The sequence below is a fragment of the Phaseolus vulgaris genome, chromosome 7, assembly GCF_000499845.2.
Source record: "Phaseolus vulgaris cultivar G19833 chromosome 7, P. vulgaris v2.0, whole genome shotgun sequence".
In the NCBI taxonomy this organism is placed as follows: domain Eukaryota; kingdom Viridiplantae; phylum Streptophyta; class Magnoliopsida; order Fabales; family Fabaceae; genus Phaseolus; species Phaseolus vulgaris.
In genome coordinates, this window is record NC_023753.2 from 32,934,815 (window position 1) to 32,952,592 (window position 17,778).

General features: G+C 36.2%; 3 protein-coding genes across 7 annotated transcripts; 1 reads left to right on the forward strand and 2 right to left on the reverse strand.

The window, feature by feature from the left end:
- Window positions 1–2,663: 2,663 nt before the first annotated feature.
- Window positions 2,664–4,650, forward strand: LOC137830131 (rhicadhesin receptor-like). The gene is made up of 2 exons (XM_068637290.1): window positions 2,664–3,102; window positions 3,929–4,650. The coding sequence occupies exons 1-2, from the start codon at window positions 2,976–2,978 to the stop codon at window positions 4,471–4,473; spliced, it is 672 nt and encodes a 223-aa protein (XP_068493391.1). The 5' UTR covers window positions 2,664–2,975; the 3' UTR covers window positions 4,474–4,650.
- A 973-nt stretch (window positions 4,651–5,623) lies between these two features.
- On the reverse strand, window positions 5,624–10,235 carry LOC137830133 (glutamate--tRNA ligase, cytoplasmic). Its single transcript, XM_068637291.1, has 6 exons — window positions 9,879–10,235; window positions 9,227–9,323; window positions 8,871–9,024; window positions 7,417–8,540; window positions 6,773–7,240; window positions 5,624–6,029 (listed from the first exon to the last, which is right to left on the reverse strand). Exons 1-6 carry the CDS (start codon window positions 10,016–10,018, stop codon window positions 5,811–5,813), a joined length of 2,202 nt encoding a protein of 733 aa, XP_068493392.1. The 5' UTR covers window positions 10,019–10,235; the 3' UTR covers window positions 5,624–5,810.
- A 1,159-nt stretch (window positions 10,236–11,394) lies between these two features.
- LOC137830134 (phytochrome A-2) lies at window positions 11,395–17,181 on the reverse strand. Of its 5 annotated transcripts, none has more exons than XM_068637297.1 (6): window positions 16,608–16,885; window positions 16,072–16,111; window positions 13,917–15,986; window positions 12,755–13,571; window positions 12,006–12,296; window positions 11,395–11,781 (listed from the first exon to the last, which is right to left on the reverse strand). In XM_068637297.1, the coding sequence occupies exons 3-6, from the start codon at window positions 15,967–15,969 to the stop codon at window positions 11,571–11,573; spliced, it is 3,372 nt and encodes a 1,123-aa protein (XP_068493398.1). In that variant the 5' UTR covers window positions 15,970–15,986; window positions 16,072–16,111; window positions 16,608–16,885; the 3' UTR covers window positions 11,395–11,570. The 5 variants fall into 5 exon arrangements, with proteins under 5 accessions (XP_068493398.1, XP_068493396.1, XP_068493393.1 ...); XM_068637295.1 differs by having other exon boundaries at window positions 13,917–15,981; window positions 16,608–16,840; XM_068637292.1 differs by lacking the exon at window positions 16,072–16,111 and having other exon boundaries at window positions 13,917–15,981; window positions 16,608–17,181.
- Window positions 17,182–17,778: the final 597 nt, after the last annotated feature.

The following is a 17,778-nucleotide window of genomic DNA, read 5'->3' on the forward strand; positions in this document are numbered from 1 at the left end:
ATTACTAAAAGGAGATTAATAGGGATGTTAAGTCATCACCTTCAATTACCAATTATCGAGTGTGCGCCTGTGCTCTGTCGAGCAAACAAGGGTGGGACATGTTTATTCAAGTACTGGTGGAGATTTGTCATCTGTCAACCTTTTTGTTATCATGATTTTTCTTCTCTTTTTTGTTCTCTAATGAGACGTTGGCACTTTTTGAATGGGGAACTGCAACTAATTTCCATTAAGCTAATGTCTGTGTACAAGTTACAAGGTTGGTCTTAATCGACTAAATCACTAGTTGTTTTCCCTTGCAATTAATAAGAGAGATTACTGGCAAGTCATTGCTCTTATTTAATTCGAGGTACGAAACGCATAACAAAAATGCTTGGGTCATCTCCACTCCACTACCATTTAGCATTATAACATATTCGTCAACTTCATGTGCTAATAAGTATGCATTTTGGATAAGCTTTTGGTAAGTAACAATACAAACGGATTGCCAATTTATTAAAATCAAGTTATATAGATATTGTCTCTGCATTAAACCTTGTATTAAATCTCAAGGAATGTCAACATCCTCGACAAGAAGACAGCTATATACTCTAGATGTGAGAACGAAATATGAACCAATGATGCATAATAGACAAACTAAAAGACAATAAATTGTCACTAGCATTGATTTGAAAGTCTTACTGTCAATTAAGGACGTGTCTTTTACATTTGTACCACTTGTTAGCGTACATCTAAATTAATAACTACACCAGGGAACCATTATTTTCACACATAAATAATAATACTATTGTATTTAAAAAGTCACCCATGAGTCAGCATGATTATTCAATACTTTGAATAAGCTCATAATTGACGAGTGGATATTTTAAACTCAAAACAAACGTTAGTATAAGACCAAATTAGTACACAATATACTAAAAACTCAGACAAAGACTCAGTTGTTATTATGAAGTTGGGCGAAGACAACATTCACATTCATTATAGTTAGAATTTCCTTTTAAAAAACATCTAAGGATAAACTTAAACCTAGTTTTATAAACACGGTATCATAAAAAAACAAAATGGGTCCTTGAAGTCATCGCCCTTGTTCTTATATATGGGCTCGTCCACTTCATAAGCCTAAATCTTAAAAATTTCTCCTTGCTTTACCAAGGCTTGGAGATTTCGAGGACGGTTTCTTTCTGCACTTCCATAAATTTTTGTATTTTTCATATGTTCTTTTCCAACCTTCATAAATTTTCGGATTACGTAATTTCGAAGTCATTTTTTAAATTTATAATTAATTTTTGGATTATGATGCAGAAAACACGGAAAATGTAAAATGAAGGAAAACTACTCCTGCCCCTAAGAACACTAAATCGTGATTCACTAGAAAAGTAAATACCACACTTTCACGTCAGCAAAACAAAAAGCGCACAAGTACAAAGGAAGAATCAAACGTACCTACAAATGAGGAAACACGAAAGAACTTTGACCAAAGGAATGTAGAGCTTTGAAGAGAATGAAGGCCAAAATGAAAGTTCAAGCGATTTCAAATTATGAGTATCTGAAGGAAAAATTGAGATTTGTGCGTGTATAAAGTGAGAAACCAATCGCTTTAGGCCACATGGAACGATACGTGCAAAGATGTGACCGTTGAAAAATTATTTTAAGATGAAACAACTCATTTTAGAAACTTTCAGGGTGTTTTGCTGGACAAACTTCTTTTACCTACTTGACTTATGGTTGGAGGGTTATGTACAGTCATAACTGGGACGATGACCCCATGACCAAGCTTAAGTTACTGAATACTTTGAATGAACTTATCACCCATAGGATGAATCCTTAGATGATGTCAAACTTAAAAAATATGAAAATCAAATAGTTTAGGATTTGGATACCATGTAACTCAATCAATGTCACAGATCACCTATTAAACGATCGATATCAATATGGGTGGTTACCATCAACATTGCAGAAATATTTGTATAAGCCATAATTTTCGGGGTGACAAATCAAGGGAAGCGTATCCTCCTAACCTTCCATTAATTTGTGTATGCTAAAATCATGATATTTTGGTATATGAACCGTTGGGTTATGGGTATTGGGCCGATCTTTGATCATTTAGATATGAAACTGATGTAAATGAATAATGTAAAGAAAATAACATAGGACAGAAATTTGAATTAATTAGCATTAATCAGACAGTAAATAGAGAATCATAACGACAAACATGGAATTAAAACTGACTTCATATATATTAGGTAAAATCTCACAGATAAATTAAACACATCTCAAGGTAAAAGTACACATGTTCTTAAATATCTTAAATGTTCAGGATTTAGGTCTCCCTGTCTAGAATATGGATTTTCTTGAGAATGGATGTTGGAATCCACCTCTATTAGCACAAACTCAACCTGAAACTCACTGAGTTAAAGTCACTGTTTTGAAAAAAAAAGAAAAGAATGTGAAGATCAAACCCATTCCTTCCCAATATCCGTTGATAACACTTTATATCTACCATGTGAGCAGAAGTGTGTTCACCTAACACTTTATTATCCTTAAATTAAATCTGTGCACTTAATGTGCCAAAGAAAACATATTTGAACTTCACCGATTTGATGATAAAATTAATTATAAAACTACGTAGAATTTCATTTATGAAGGAAAGCAGAGAGTGAAACTTGAAAAGAGCACAAACGAAAAGCAAGGCCCGAATATCTGGCCTCTGGGGCCTTTGTATTTGTTTGGCTTGGGTTTAGGATGATCCATCTCCATAACTTTTCTTTGAGTAGAAGAAACAACAGGGTGTCCCAAAAATTAAGAAATAAATACCCTATTTTTCATTTTTCCTGTCAAACCACAGCTTTGAGATCTGTGATGCTATAAATATAAGAGCAGTGTTGATCCTCCCAAGTCTTTCCAACTACCAACTACTTTGCCTTTTTTTATTTCTTTTCATTTCCATTTTGTTAACTTATTGGCTTCCAAAGTATATTATGGTTAACCATACTATGAAGCTTCCCAACTTTGTTCTTCTTCTCACTTCGGCTCTTCTCTTAGCCACCACCGTCTCATCGGATCCTGACCTTCTTCAAGACCTCTGTGTCGCCGACCCTTCCTCAGGTTCTCCTCCTTTTACACTACTCTATTCCTTTTTTTCTTTCTCATTCTATTCATTATACAAGCAGAGGACTCTGCAATTTTTCATGCAAGTGTATCCAATTAAGAAGAAAGACATTTGATTTACATTTTAAAATACCCTTAAAATAGTTCAAAACATTAAACTAAACAAATTTCTCTTGTGTAGTTTTTGGATCTGAAAATTTGAGCCTTTGCCTCAATTTTACCTTACAATTCAGTTTGAAATGGAAGAAAACGAAGAGTTTCTGATAAAAGGGCTCAGTTTGTCAATAAATTTCCAATTTTTCATTTAAACATGCAATGAAAAGAATTTCTCTTCCCCCTCTCTTTGTATTTTAGTAGTTTTTGTCCTCTGAATAATCAAAGTTGATCCTTTGAACCTTTTCTTTCTTTCCTTCGTTTGGTTTTCTTTAAACCACTCTAACTTAACATCACTGTCCAAGACATAATTCTTCTACCTACTACTTTAATTTTGCTTTGTCCTGACTCCTCTGTTTGATCATTTTAACTCCAATATAGTATTCCCACTAACATCATTAACTCCTTTGATTTTTATTTTTTCTAAAAACAACCTTAACATTGTCATAATTGCAACATTTTCCAGCATAATTCACAACTGGCAAGTGCAACTGTGTAAGGTAGAGACTTCTTTTTCTAAATTCAATTTTTATGCACCTTAGCATGTTCTGGAAAGCTAAAAGTTTTGAATTTCAAGTGTCTTCTAGGGAAAAAAATGACTTGAATAGTATGAATTAAAATGTCAATACTGTATTTACTCTGATGGTAATTGGACTGTGATGGAAAACAGGTGTGAAAGTGAATGGATTCACCTGCAAAGAAGCATCTAAGGTTAATGCCTCAGATTTCTTCTCCAGCATACTAGCCAAACCAGGAGCCACCAACAACACCTTTGGGTCCTTGGTGACTGGAGCCAATGTTGAGAAAGTCCCAGGACTCAACACCCTTGGTGTGTCTCTGTCAAGGATTGACTATGCACCAGATGGCATCAACCCTCCTCACACTCACCCTCGTGCCACTGAGATTGTGTTTGTACTTGAAGGGCAACTAGATGTAGGGTTCATAACCACTGCCAATGTGCTCATATCAAAAACCATTAACAAGGGTGAAATATTTGTGTTTCCAAAAGGCTTGGTTCACTTCCAGAAGAACAATGCCAATGTCCCTGCTGCTGTCATTTCAGCCTTCAATAGCCAACTTCCAGGAACACAGTCCATCGCTACAACCTTGTTTGCTGCCACACCATCACTTCCAGACCATGTCTTGACCAAGACCTTCCAGATTGGAACCAAGGAGGTTCAGAAAATCAAGACCAGGCTTCTACCTAAAAAGTAGAAACCATTAAATTGGTTTGGCCCTCGTGTCTTGTCAAGAATAAATACACTTTATTCATTCTTTCTGAAAAAAATTGAAAACCATGATTCTATATATGATGTGAAGATAAATTGAAACCAAGTTATTCTAGAAGATTGATCGAGATAATGTAATAATTTCTCTTTCTGGATTTTGTTTTATCATCTTTTTAATCTTTTGTCACCTTACAATTCCTGGTTGAAACAACTTGATCAAGGAGAAGAATCAGAGCAAATGGGAAAGACACATTCATTTGTTTAATAATTTAAATTTGAAAGATGATTACATTTCCGGTTATTATTAATATATAACACCATCTTTGATCTAAAAGCTCAAAATACTCAAAATAATAGGTTTATGCTTCTTACGTGTAGTTTCTTCATATTCAAAATAATACTCTATCCAGAAATTTTTAGTTGAAAACTCCATGATTATAACGTAAGCATCCTTCATTGTGCCTATGCCGTTATCGCAGTAAACTGTTGTTAGAGTAAAATCCACGGCATTTGTATCCTCATATCTAAACTAATTCTTCAAGTTATGATGATTTTAGTATTTAATACATTGATTTTAAAATAATTTCTGCTTTCAATTTTTAATTTGTTTAAATATGCAATACAGTAAATGAAATTATTTTTCTAATTTCATTTTCTTCTCACTTTTTTTATTAAATTAAACAAAAAATTAACAGTGAATTTTATTAAATAAAACCATTTCCTTCTGTAAATCATCACAAGGTAATAAATAAAATCATGGAAAGAAAGGAACGGGGATCAAACTTTTCATTTGTAATAAATAAAATAATAAACTACAGTAAACTTATGTCATAATGTGTATATTATATTATATAGATTTTTTAATTAAAAAAAAGCTTTGCCTAGAGAACTCCACTTACAAACATTCCAAAGTTAACTTTAAAAAAAAAAACAACGATACATGTTTTTTAGTTAGAGAAAAATAAGTTAACTTTAAAAAAAAAATTCAAATTAGTTTACTTTTTTTATCTTCTTTCCTCTAAAAAACAGAGAGGGTAACATACTAAGCTAAATAATCCAGTTACTATAAATGATTCTTTGTCGGCATAAGCAAAAGTAAAATGAGTAGAAGCATTATCAAAAAGGCTACAGCAATCTGTCACGAAAGAGAAACAAAGACTAATTCAATTGCTCTAGTCAAAATTCACTTATAATTGTTTGCTTATAAATATAATACAGTGCGGTTGTAAACATAATTGTTCCACAAAGTTGTTATCCTCATCACCCACAATGCTGAGTGTGTGAAAGTGGGTTGTGTTCCAAACAGTTTTAAGGTAAAAAATATCACTTCAAAGATGTCTGCTGCCTGCCATCAGGGATTGCATATAGCACAATGGATTGTGAGGGGCGAATGAAGGGTACATCACACCTGAAATATCCCTTTCTCTCAAGTTGCAATACATCTCCACGCTGAAGATTTCGCATGTTGGAGTCTCCATACGCTAAAGTCTCCTTTTTGGTACATGGGTTAAGCACGTCAACGAAATCCTCCCCTTCTTCAAGCTGCAATCAAAGAATAACATGAAGTATAACTGTTAACAAAAATTTATTAATAGCAGTGATTACAAATAAAAGTGGGCCAGTGCAAATGGCATAGACAAATATCCATTTAGAAGAAAAAAAATCCTCAGGGGAGTTCGGTGGAGGTGGCAACAACGGTTATAGTAGCCGAGTACTAAGAAGTAGCAGCTATGAATGGTGGTGAGGTCATTAATGGTAGGGGATGGCTAGTGATGCTCGTTTGTAGGTCAAATGATGGTGGTGGTGACAGGAGGGGGGAGTGGGAATGACGTTTACTTTCTTATCCTATCCAGTTTTAACCTACCCCTGGTTAAAAATTATATCTGCATTTTTTTTTCTCATGTGTCATAGGACACTTTTTAGAAGTAATGCTAATAGATTCACTCTACTCGGGTGATTTGGCTCCAATAATAAGATACAAACGGTGTATAAACATAACATTAACAAAATAAAAATTACTATTATGCTGTTTGCTTACAGAAAATTTTAATTTAAAAATACCACCTTGTTTCAATTTTCAAAGACTTCAGTAGGAAATAGTGGAAACAACTTGTATTGTTTTCAGTGTTTCTAACACAAACTTAGGAAAACAAGAAACAAGGAGTAAATAAGCTGGCAATTGCGCAATTAAAAGTAAAAAAAAAACATTCTTTCAAAATCGTTTATATTTCCTAAAAATTTAGTGATAGAAACCAATGGGCTGAAACAACTGGATGAACACATACCTTTTTCTTTGTAATTAGGTAATCAAACTCCACCAATGTCAGGCTAACTAGTTCATCTATCTCAGGAAGCCAAGTGAGTTTCAATTTGGTGGTCTTCACGGATCCTTCAAGATGCAGAACACCACTCAACCCTGTTATATTTCCATCTTGGTTCTTCTCTACTTCCTTCACTATGGCATTTCCCCAATCCATCAGAGTTACCTCCTCACCTGCTGATATAGACTCTGCATCAACATGGTCAATCCAGATCCTTTTAGTATAAGTTGTTGCTTTATCTCCGGCAGCTTCATATTTCTTGTGTCGAGGTATGATGCGGACAAACGGTTTCTCAGGACCATCAGTGAGAGTCAACAACACACGTCTGTCTGCAATGACAGCAGTGTGTCTAGGACAGACAGGGTCAATAATCTTCTTATTAATGGTCCAGAGTTTGTCCCATTCCATGAGATTGAGATTTTTTGATGCCCCCTGTATAGTATCAGAGAAGAGTCATCAATGTTCATAAGCATATGACCAATATAAGAATGCACACATACAAAATCAAAACAATTGATAAACACATTCTACTCATCATTTCTAATTTGAAAGAGAATGCATACTTCTTTTTCTTTATTTAGTAAATGAAAGCAAGAACTTTTACTTACTTGCTCAACAATAAACTGTATCAGCGCTTCAATCTTCAAACCTCTACGCACAATTCCTTGAACCGTAGGAAATCGTGCATCATCCCATCCTTCAACTTGCCCATTTTGTACAAACCATAGAAGCTTTCGTTTGCTGAGGAGAGTGTAGACCATATTCAACCGGCTGAATTCATAGATAAGAACTTTTCTAAGACCCATGTCCTCTTGAATCCGGTAATACTGAGCATTGCGATCATGGTATTCACTAGATCGCAGGGCATGTGTGATTCCTTCTCTAGCATCAACATATGGACAAGCAAAATCATAAGTTGGATACACTTTATACTTGGATCCAATTCTATGATGAGACATTGGATTGCAACGATAATAAACGGGATCTCGAAGTGATTTGTTTGGGTCCTGCATATCCAACTTGCCTCGGACACAACACTGCAAGCCCCTCTCTGTTCCTGCAATCATTTCCTTCCACAATTTTAAGTTCTCCTCTACACTATGATTTCTGCATCTAGATTCTATGCCATCCATTCTCTCCTTTTGCATTTGTTCACGTGGAGTGTCATCAACATACGCTTTACCCTGGCGAATTAATTTTTCAGCCATTTCCATCAACTCAGGGAAGTAATCTGATGTATATGTAATTTCTTCATATTTAACACCCAATGTACTAATATCTATCAACAGGTTGTCCACAAATTCATTGCTTTCTTTAGCAGGATTGGTATCATCAAAACGCACAATAACCTGGCCCTGGTATCTCTCAGCAAAATATTTGTTTAACAGAGCTGCTTTGGAGTGTCCAATATGAAGATAGCCACTTGGTTCGGGTGCAAATCGCAAGCGAACTTTTCCAACTTCAGCCTCTGGAAGATCTATTTCTGCTGATGGTTTGCTTAATCCTTTGTGGTTTTCAGATACATCAACATTCACTTTCTTCACTCTATCAGTGATTACTGACTGGTCTTTTGACTTGTTTGCTGCTGGCTCTCCCAATCCTCTTTTGCCAACATATGCTGACGTGACTTCGTTCAAGGCAGTACCATGTTCTGTCACTATTGAATTGAACCATCGTACAAGATTTGTATATTTCTTTGACTTCCTTAGACTTTCCCATCTCTTTCCAGAACCTGCAAAACAATAGCACACATAGAATCTATCTGAATAGTCATACCCTATTGGCTGTCAAGCTAACATAATAAAAATAGAGAAATGGAAAAGATGTTTTTTGGCTATACACTACCACAGCATTATGTAAAATTATTGGCCACAACATAGTTCCTATGTTCAAAAGACACAGCCACACACTAAACTAAACCTAGTAGATCCTGCATTGATATAGTTTGTTGGCATGGATACAATACAACATAGCCATAAACTTAAAGTGCAATCTTAAACACCATGATTTTCTCTTTCATAGTCCTGTTGTATAAAAAATAGACGTCATAAAAAATCTTTACCTGCAAGACCTGCCCAGATTGCTATGTCTGCAATTGACAATGAATAACCAACCAAAAACGTACGCTTCTCCAAGTACTCGTCTATATATTTGCATGCATTCTCAAAAGCAGGGCCTGATGAGAGGATAGGAGCATACTCCAGCCATTCATCAATCTGAAAAAGCAGAAGGGAAACGAAGAAAAAAGATGATAGTGAGTTCCCAACTAGAAGCAAAAAGAGTATTGAAAAAACAATTCAAGAGATTTATCTAAAGCAACACTATATATTTGTCATGAAAAATACTCATCCTTCCATTTTCACTAAAACATCTTTAAGAACTCTGCATTCTTATATTATGTTACACAAAGAAAATCACCTGGCTAGATTCAAATGCCTTTTGCCCATAGAAATTGGGAAGACTGGCAACCCGCCCAATATAACGTAGAAGAGAAAAAGTTCCTTGCAATTTTCGCCTGCAAAGTAAATGCAGTCGTCAACTAATAATAGATAGTAGACAAGGGTGCACTGCTAGTAGGAGAATAGGGGTTAACATCTAGGTATCACATAAACCCTTGTTTTTTCTCTCTTCAATTTAGAGATACTATTTAGCACAATAGACAAAGGAACCAAATTGAACATTGCCAAAATCCATTCAAAAGGGTAACCACACGGACATGACAGTCGCGTAAATACTAAACCTAAAACCCACATCACACTACATCATAAACGTACTAAATGTTTACCGTGGCTCCAAAATTGTCGACCCTACACAAAAGAGGACTTAAGAATTCAATTTGAAAAAAAATTGGCAGTCATCTAGGATTGAAAACGAACTTCAATGCACATAAAAAATACGACGTTTCTGATTCTTTATATTGAAGCATTTAACCAGTGCTGCTAGTTGTTACTCTGAGAAATAAACATAGTGGGTGTGAAAAGTTGAAGACTTTGGAGAAATGAACTTTGGGGAAGCGAAAAGTTGAAGAATTTGCAGAAATAAACAAATAGAGAGGAGATCGGAAATGTACCCATCGGAGAAGAGAAATGCAGGGGCTGAGTCAGGAGAGAGAGAGGTATCAATCGAGAGAGATATTCCGGCGAGATTGGCTGCTGCGATTACCGGTAACGGCGGAGAAGATGCGGCGAAAGCAAAGGTTTTGATGTCCATGCTATGCTAGATTAACACTAAATAATACACACTACACAGAACTGTGTTGCTTGCTCCTTGGTAGGTTCGTCTAGGTTAAGGTGTTGAAGCAAAATTGGTTTTTATCTTCACTCTTCACTTCTCCACATTCCAATTTTGACTTTTTCTTTTCTTTCCTCCAACTGTGAGTCTTTGAACCCGAGCCCGTTACTCCTGATTTTCAAAGGCTTGGCCCATTGAAATTTTTTCATATTGGGTTACTTTAAACCTATTTAGGACACTTACACGGATACGACATGAACACGAATATACATATAATATCTAAAATGTAGGATATAGAAACACGAATTTATATATTATATAATTATGAATTATATAAATTGATAATAAAGATTTATGTGCATAAGTATGTTCTAGATTATATTTTTGAGGAGAAAAATGTTCTTCATGACTGATTCAAAATGATTTGTTTCTTATTTTTATAATCATAATAAAAATTTATACAATAAGTTTGAATTTTTAAAAAATTAATGTATTTTTTATTTTTAAAATTGTGTTAGAACCGCACTAGAATTATCAGAAATCTAACAAATACTTTTTAAATTGAACACTTCACAAATACGTGTCCTACAGATGTCATATGAGTCGGTGTCTGATATAAGTATCTGACACCGATACCTCATTTAAAAGAAGTGTCTTATAGCTTTAAACTAAACATTTCTATTTCAGCCCATAGTTTTGGCAATGTTAAAATATTACAAACTTTACTGTTCTAAAAATATTTATAAAAAATTGGGGGAAATTTGAATTCTAAGGAAATGAAAGATATTTAAACAAATAAAAGTCTTACCCTATGTTTAGATCACAAGACAAAAATACTTTTATTATAAGACCCCTCAACAACTTCTTTCCTTTTTCATAAAACATAAAACCAGGCAATCTATTAATTGCAAGTTAAATCAACTTTATTTATGTCCAAAATATTTCAACTTTTTTTTGTCATTTATAACTATTAACAAAGATAATTCCTCCTCTCCAAATTTGTAATTTTACTTTTATTAATATATCTCATTTTATTTTTTTTAAATGTAATATTTTTCTTAAATCAATGAAGTACTTACATTAAAAAAACTACTTGTTATAGAATTAGAAAAATTATTTATTTATTTTATTGTTACATGAACATATTTTTTATAAATTTAATAATAATTTTTAATGAGAATTAATAATTTAAGACAGCTTAAACAGCTTGATGCAGAAAAGAAGTTACGTCAAAAAACGATGGGTAAGAAGTAGAGATAAAAAGCAGCAGAGGTTTTAACGTCTCATTTTGCAACAAATGCTTGGTGACGATTGCTGTTTGGTGAAGGATAAAGAAAAGCTGGAGTGAGAATAGATGAAGGAATGAGAATAAGATTAATAATACATTATCTACAACGTACGTTACAAGAAGCAGTTAAAGAAACGTGAAACAAATAAAGAGTTACATTGGATGCAATTAATTTCTAGCTCCGTCCTCTTTATGATGTACAAAACAGATTGTGTTGCATCATCTTATTCTGTTTCCAAAACTTCAAGCTTTCAAATTATGGGCTGCAGCAAGTTCAGCAGAGAGGATAAAAGCTGATTTCCCTGCTTCCCTTAGATAGCGAACATCTCCATTCATCAGCTTCAACAGCTTTCTGCTGATCAGTAGGCTCATACCCTCCTCTGATTCTAGTCCATTATTTCCAAACATCTGGTTCAGTAATGCTTCTGGCACCCCACTTCCACCATGTGTTATGCTACATAAATACCAAAAATAAACACTAATTAGTTCTTTATGTTGCAATGCAAACTAAGCTAAGCTGTTGTATATCATGTTATAATGGAAGTTTTTATGTTAATCATGCATTCTGTCTATGTCAGATGTTTTCTCCTGGCATTTAAATCACACAAATACACAGTGCATGTACATTAAGAGAAATAGCATATCCAGATAAATCAAAAATGTCTATGGAACAGTTACCTGAGCTCTAACTTAACAAGATGGACGGATTTCCCTAACTGTTCTTTGGTTAGAGAGCCTGCTACAGCAACCTGACCTCCATTTGGTGTGAAATTGATGGAAATAAGTAAGAAGTCAGCCAAGACCTGCTGAAGCCTAAGACTGTCACCGTATAAAGTTTCCATTACGATTTGCTCTCCAACGTCATTCACTATTCGGATACTCTTTCCGTTACTTTTTGTCATGACTTGGCTAAGGGAGGCAATCATTACTTCATGCAGAGTAAATTCAGCCATCTCAAGATCCAAGTAACTGTTAAACATAAGGGAGAGAAGGTTTATAAATCTGTTAATGAAACATGGCAAGACAAATAAATGAGGGAAACTCTCTATTTTAAGTCATGTTTGTGCATTCACACACAAATTAATCTAGCACTACATATTGACTTGAATCACAGCGTGAATGAAAAGAAAGCATCTATCTTTGATTGATGTCTTCTTTCAAAATTGCTTATAATTAAATATTCTATATAGGTAACACCCTAAAAAAGCATGACAAAACTGCACAACAAGAACTATGAGATTGACAAAACATGATAACAACAAAAACCCAATATCTTTGCACGAATGAGGTTAACTTTCTAGTCTTGAGTTTCAATGAGGTTTCAAATTGGAACTTCTCTGCCTTAATAGGAGCTCCAACTGATCAACTCTTCACACCACATAAATTTGTTAATAAGGGGAAAAAATAACAATACCCGCATATCATACCCGTCTAAGATGCTGTCAAGATCTGAGTCATCAAGAATTTTGCTAAGCTGCAGCTGGCATTGAGCACTAGTATGCAGAAATTGTTTCTGTTCTGTTCCCATTTCAGTACCCTCCAACATTTTCCGGGAAAATATAATTCCACATAAAGGATTCCTGATCTGCCTTTTCATGTAAGTTAATGCATTCAATCTCTTCAAGGCAGTCTGCTCAGATAGGCGCTGAATATGTAGTGCTTGCTGGAGTTCCGGGCTAGCTAGCTGTAAGAAGCAGAAGACCCCAGTAACTAGGCCCTCTACGTCCAACTTCTTACTCACAGAGAGTAGGCACTCTACATACTTGCCATTCCTAGCCAAGAAACCAAAAGCAACTTTCTCTGTTTCTGAGCCAGTCATGGCTTTATTAAGAACAATGCCCAAATTAACAAAAGCTTCTTGATTCTTTAGACGACAACAAGCCATCTGAGTGCCAAAAACCTCTCCCAAAAGCATTTTATCCATCACCTCCTCCCGCTTCCATCCAGTTAACTTTGACATAGCTGGATTCCACTCACAGCACCAACCAAATTCATCTGTGCCAAATATAGGGGGGATTAATGGATTGGGGTTCTGTACAATTGCCTTGTAATCACCTTCAATACGGGTGAATTTGTCCATGACATTCTTCTGAGCAGTTATATCATGGGCCACAAAGCAAACACCAACAACATTCTCTCGAAGATCCCTGCTTGCACAAGCGTTTACTACTAAACTAATAGGACCAGAATCTATCTTGGACCCGAATGTTTTGATCTCAAATTGAACATTCTTCTCTTCGTCACCTGATTAACACAACAAAGCAACAATTTGAAAATATGCAAAGCAGGTTAAAAGAATCTAATCCCATTGTATCAGAGAAATTGCACCAATTCCTCCCACCGAGCCCCCAAAATAAAAATGAACACACAAATCCTAGGGTGTTCCGTTTCTTCTCAAGAAACTGTCAACAAAGCCTACTTTTCTTCTGAGAATTCTTCCTCAATGCAATATTCAAGGGAGGCTTTAGGAACATACTAGACAAAAGACACACACTAACACGTCTTTTAAGCTTTTGCTTATGGATGACAGGGCTTGAAAAATAAAGAAAATAAGAGTATAGACAAGGATAAGATGGAGAAAGAACATACCTAGCAGTGCCAAGTCAAGCATCTTCTTGACTCTATCAGTTGAAGAATCCTCAACAAGTGTGAGTAAATGCTTTCCAATAGCTTCACCAACTGGAAGACCTGTCAACTCGGCAACTTTTATGTTCCACCCGTTGACCAGCCCATCGACATCAACTGCCAAAATAGGCACTGTTGCTGTTTCAATCAACCTAACCATCTCGCTTGTAACTGCTTCCAGTTCCTGCATCCCTTCGATCTTCAAATCACTTAGTTTTGTGTTGATTACGTTTGTCTGTAAATCTGTACTCTCAGTATCTTTGAATGCATTTCTCAGTATTAACTGCAAGGAATGAATAGCATCCATTTCATAGTCCTTCCACGGCAAGCTCCTTGCCTTCACGACTTGAAGGAAAGCCTTGAATGACGATCTCGGATGCATCCTCCTACCATCATCTTTTTCTCCAACTTCATGCTTTGCACCACCCCATCGGATTTCTGCAGCAGTGTGTGACCGAAACCAAAATACTACATCTTTCGAAGTTATTCTGACAGCTGCCATTCCACACACAACATCACCCATAGAAAGAGCCGACGGATAGCCTGCATCAGACAAGCTATCCGTACTCAAGCCTGTGGAATCCATATGGTACTCGGACAACCACAAAGCAATCTCTCTGATCTGGGATTCACTTGGTGTCACTCCTAATCTCCATACCTTGTTCTTATATAAGAGGGCTGCTCCATCACATTTCACTAGATCCATTATGTTAGGGCTCTGTGATACAATTCCAAGGGGTGCATCTCGCATCAGCATATCACACAAGAGTGTCTGTGTGCGCAGGATATTCTTCTCAATAATCTGGTATTCTAACTCTATTTCTTTGTTCACATGGATGGCAAATACTTGAGCCAGAAATTCACAAGCATACCTAAGAGGAAAGGGAACAAACCTGGGAGTAGTGTTATGGCAAACTACCAAACCCCAAAGTCTCTTCCTCTTTTGTGGTTGAACAGCATCAGTATCCCCATCTTCTTCGTTGTCATTGACTACAACTGCCATGACCAGGGAAGCAATTGAATCCATGTTTGCCATGTATTGAGCATGACAACTATGAGGAGCCCTCAAGGTTGAACCACACAAAGTCAAATCAAATGGGAGTTTTTCATCTTGAAGAACCTTCACGTGTTTTGCGTAACAATCAACTATCATACGGACCTTGTTCTTCATAAATAAAAAGCGTGAAGCTTGGGGAATATCAGTGGCTGGATAATGCAAACCCAAATATGGCTCAAGGCCTGGCTTTGTTATCTCAGCAATCACCTCCCCGTGGTCATCCTCATGGAATTTATAAGCCATCACCCTGTCATAGCCTGTGAGTTCAAAAACTTCTTGAACCATTGTATCACATAATCTGTCCATGCTCCCACTAGGCAAAGATTGCAACCGGGTAATTGCTTTGGCAGCAAGCTTGTAGGACTGCAAGGCACCAGCTGCAGTCATGGGAACTTCATAAGGCTTGACTGGCTCAAAGTCAATGATCAAACTGCCAGTAACACGATGAATAATCGCATAAAAGGGCTTCCCAGAGGTCTTGCAATGAACAAGGATCGGATTAAGAAGTGAAACCTCCCCAAATCCTAGAGCCTTTTGCAATGCAGAAGCACTAGGCGCTGTGAATAGAGTTTTTATGTCACTGCCAATGCCAAGGGCAGGGTGGTCACCAACACTGGGGACAGCATGACTAACCATGGTCAGCATTTCAGGAGCGTTCTCACTGTATGCAATGACCTTACATGTTTTCTCATCTAAAGCCAACAAGCATCCAAAAGGCTGAATCATCTTTCCTCTCTGTATGTGATGGAGGTAAGCTGTCGTAACTTTATCAGACCTTGGTTGATTGACTCCATCAGCTGTACCAGAGACTCGAACCGAACTGGAGTAGTCAAAGGAACTACCAGACTCCTCAAAAGTTGCATGGAGCTTTGCATCTACAGTTGTCTGAGCAAGAACCCTAGCACTATGTCTTGATCTCCCTGAATTGCTGGACGATTGGCTGGGCCTTGAGGAAGACATTTTCACTCCAAACTGCACTTCAAATGTAAATATAAGAAGGGTAAGTTAATTAGAATCGTATGACAACCTCTGAAAACAAGTTAAATCCAATATCATTTATACCAATGCCAATCTCTCTGCTCCTGCTCACGTAACAATTCAACTGGAGAAGAACAAATTTTCAACACCTTTTAAATATGACAAAATATCCAGAGGCTAACGTGCTACTGCTAACTTATTCTATTACCCAATCACAGAACACCAACAATCCCCACATCTCAATAGATACACATCATTATTGCCCATCTCTTCTCTAGAGCCTATGTAAATTCTGAAACCCAATCATCCAACTCTACATGCTTACTGCTAGAATAAAACCGGACCCTATTATTCTTAATTTTGAAGAAAATTGATCATACTGTACATTAATACAGAGAACAAGTAAGAGCCGACAAAACAATTCCAGTAAAACAATAACATATTAGACTGAAAAAACAGACACACATGACAAACGTTAAAAAGAGCAAAGTGAATAGGATAACATATATGGGGGGAAGAAAAGACAGGATAGCGCAGAGAAGGAGGAAGAGGGAGAAAGGTAAAAGTAAAATCAGGAGAATAGAGAGTAGAGAAAAAAGGTAAGCGTGGAAGGAACGAACCTTGAAAGGGAAAGAGTGAGAAGAAGAAAAGGAAGGAAGCAATGAGGATAACAGAAGCTAAGGGTTAAAATAAAGAAAAGAGGAGTGGGCAACAATACCCATGTCTCCCCTCCCTCTCCATGGAACCAAACTCCCTCTTCGAACTCACCACAACTGTGACCAGGGACCGCCATGCCATAAAGATATCATTTTTATAGTACCCACTTCCGCAACCATGTGAATGTGAATGTGGGAGTTACTGGGGGAACGAACTCAGACTAAAATAAAACATTAAACAAAATCATCATTATTCGTCAAACAGTTAAATGCTTCCGATATTTATGAGTGGCCAAAAAACAAAGATGAACATTTATTATTTTAGAATAACACTATCATTTTCCCCCTTCATCTGGCGAGTGCGTATAATATTAAAATGGTTTTAGAAAGGCTATGAACAGTAAGTTGGAGCTGCCAACAAAGATTCCTCGTTTAACTAAAAAATGTAAAATTTAGAGTAATTAATTCTGATAAGAGAACAGATTTGAGTAAAGTAATAGATATGGTTTTACAGGGGACAAAAGTTGAGATTGAGTGTGAGAAATGGCGCATTTATTTATGATAAAAAAAGTAAGAAAAAATGAGCAAGTGGGCTTGGCGTTGTTGTTGGTTCACTAAAACAAACAATAAGGACAGTTGTTGATCATGGATGGGAGGTATTACTACGCTTGTTGCCCCCTTCTTTCACTTCATCACTTCCTTTCAACACTCACCTTCCATTTCGGATTTCATCGCGCCTCCCAATTAGACCCATCTTACAACAACTTTAATGTGTCGGATGTTAAATCTAACTTGTTTTCATTTTCTAGATCCTATAGCTTACCCTAATCATATTAAATTAGGAAATGAAAAGGAGTGCGTAGAGTGGAAGAAAGATTGGTTTTTTATTTTATTAATATTTGTGGGGTAATTGGGTCTGATTGGATAGCCGTCCCATGCCTTGGCTTTGGAGATGAGAAGAGAATAATAATAGTAGGAAGAAGAAAGTGAGTTATGGGTGTCACGTGCATTCCTCAAACCTGTGTCATGTTGCAGCTCAAAAACTGGAAGATGGTGTCTGCGAGTGTGTGTGTGTGTGACACTGTAAAGTAAGTAAGAAAAAAAAAAGAGAATAGTTTGAAAATTCCATGCCATA

Coding starts and splice junctions, on each gene's coding strand:
- LOC137830131 (XM_068637290.1), top strand. CDS start 2,976: ATGGTTAACCATACTATGAAGCTTCCCAACTTTGTTCTTCTTCTCACT. Junction 3,103..3,928: donor TGTCGCCGACCCTTCCTCAG/GTTCTCCTCCTT, acceptor GATGGAAAACAG/GTGTGAAAGTGAATGGATTC.
- LOC137830134 (XM_068637292.1), bottom strand. CDS start 15,969: ATGTCTTCCTCAAGGCCCAGCCAATCGTCCAGCAATTCAGGGAGATCA. Junction 13,572..13,916: donor GCTTGACTTGGCACTGCTAG/GTATGTTCTTTC, acceptor TGTGTTAATCAG/GTGACGAAGAGAAGAATGTT. Junction 12,297..12,754: donor CTTGACAGCATCTTAGACGG/GTATGATATGCG, acceptor TATGTTTAACAG/TTACTTGGATCTTGAGATGG.
- LOC137830133 (XM_068637291.1), bottom strand. CDS start 10,018: ATGGACATCAAAACCTTTGCTTTCGCCGCATCTTCTCCGCCGTTACCG. Junction 8,541..8,870: donor AATCTGGGCAGGTCTTGCAG/GTAAAGATTTTT, acceptor ATTGTTTTGCAG/GTTCTGGAAAGAGATGGGAA. Junction 6,030..6,772: donor ACCTAATTACAAAGAAAAAG/GTATGTGTTCAT, acceptor CTTTGATTGCAG/CTTGAAGAAGGGGAGGATTT.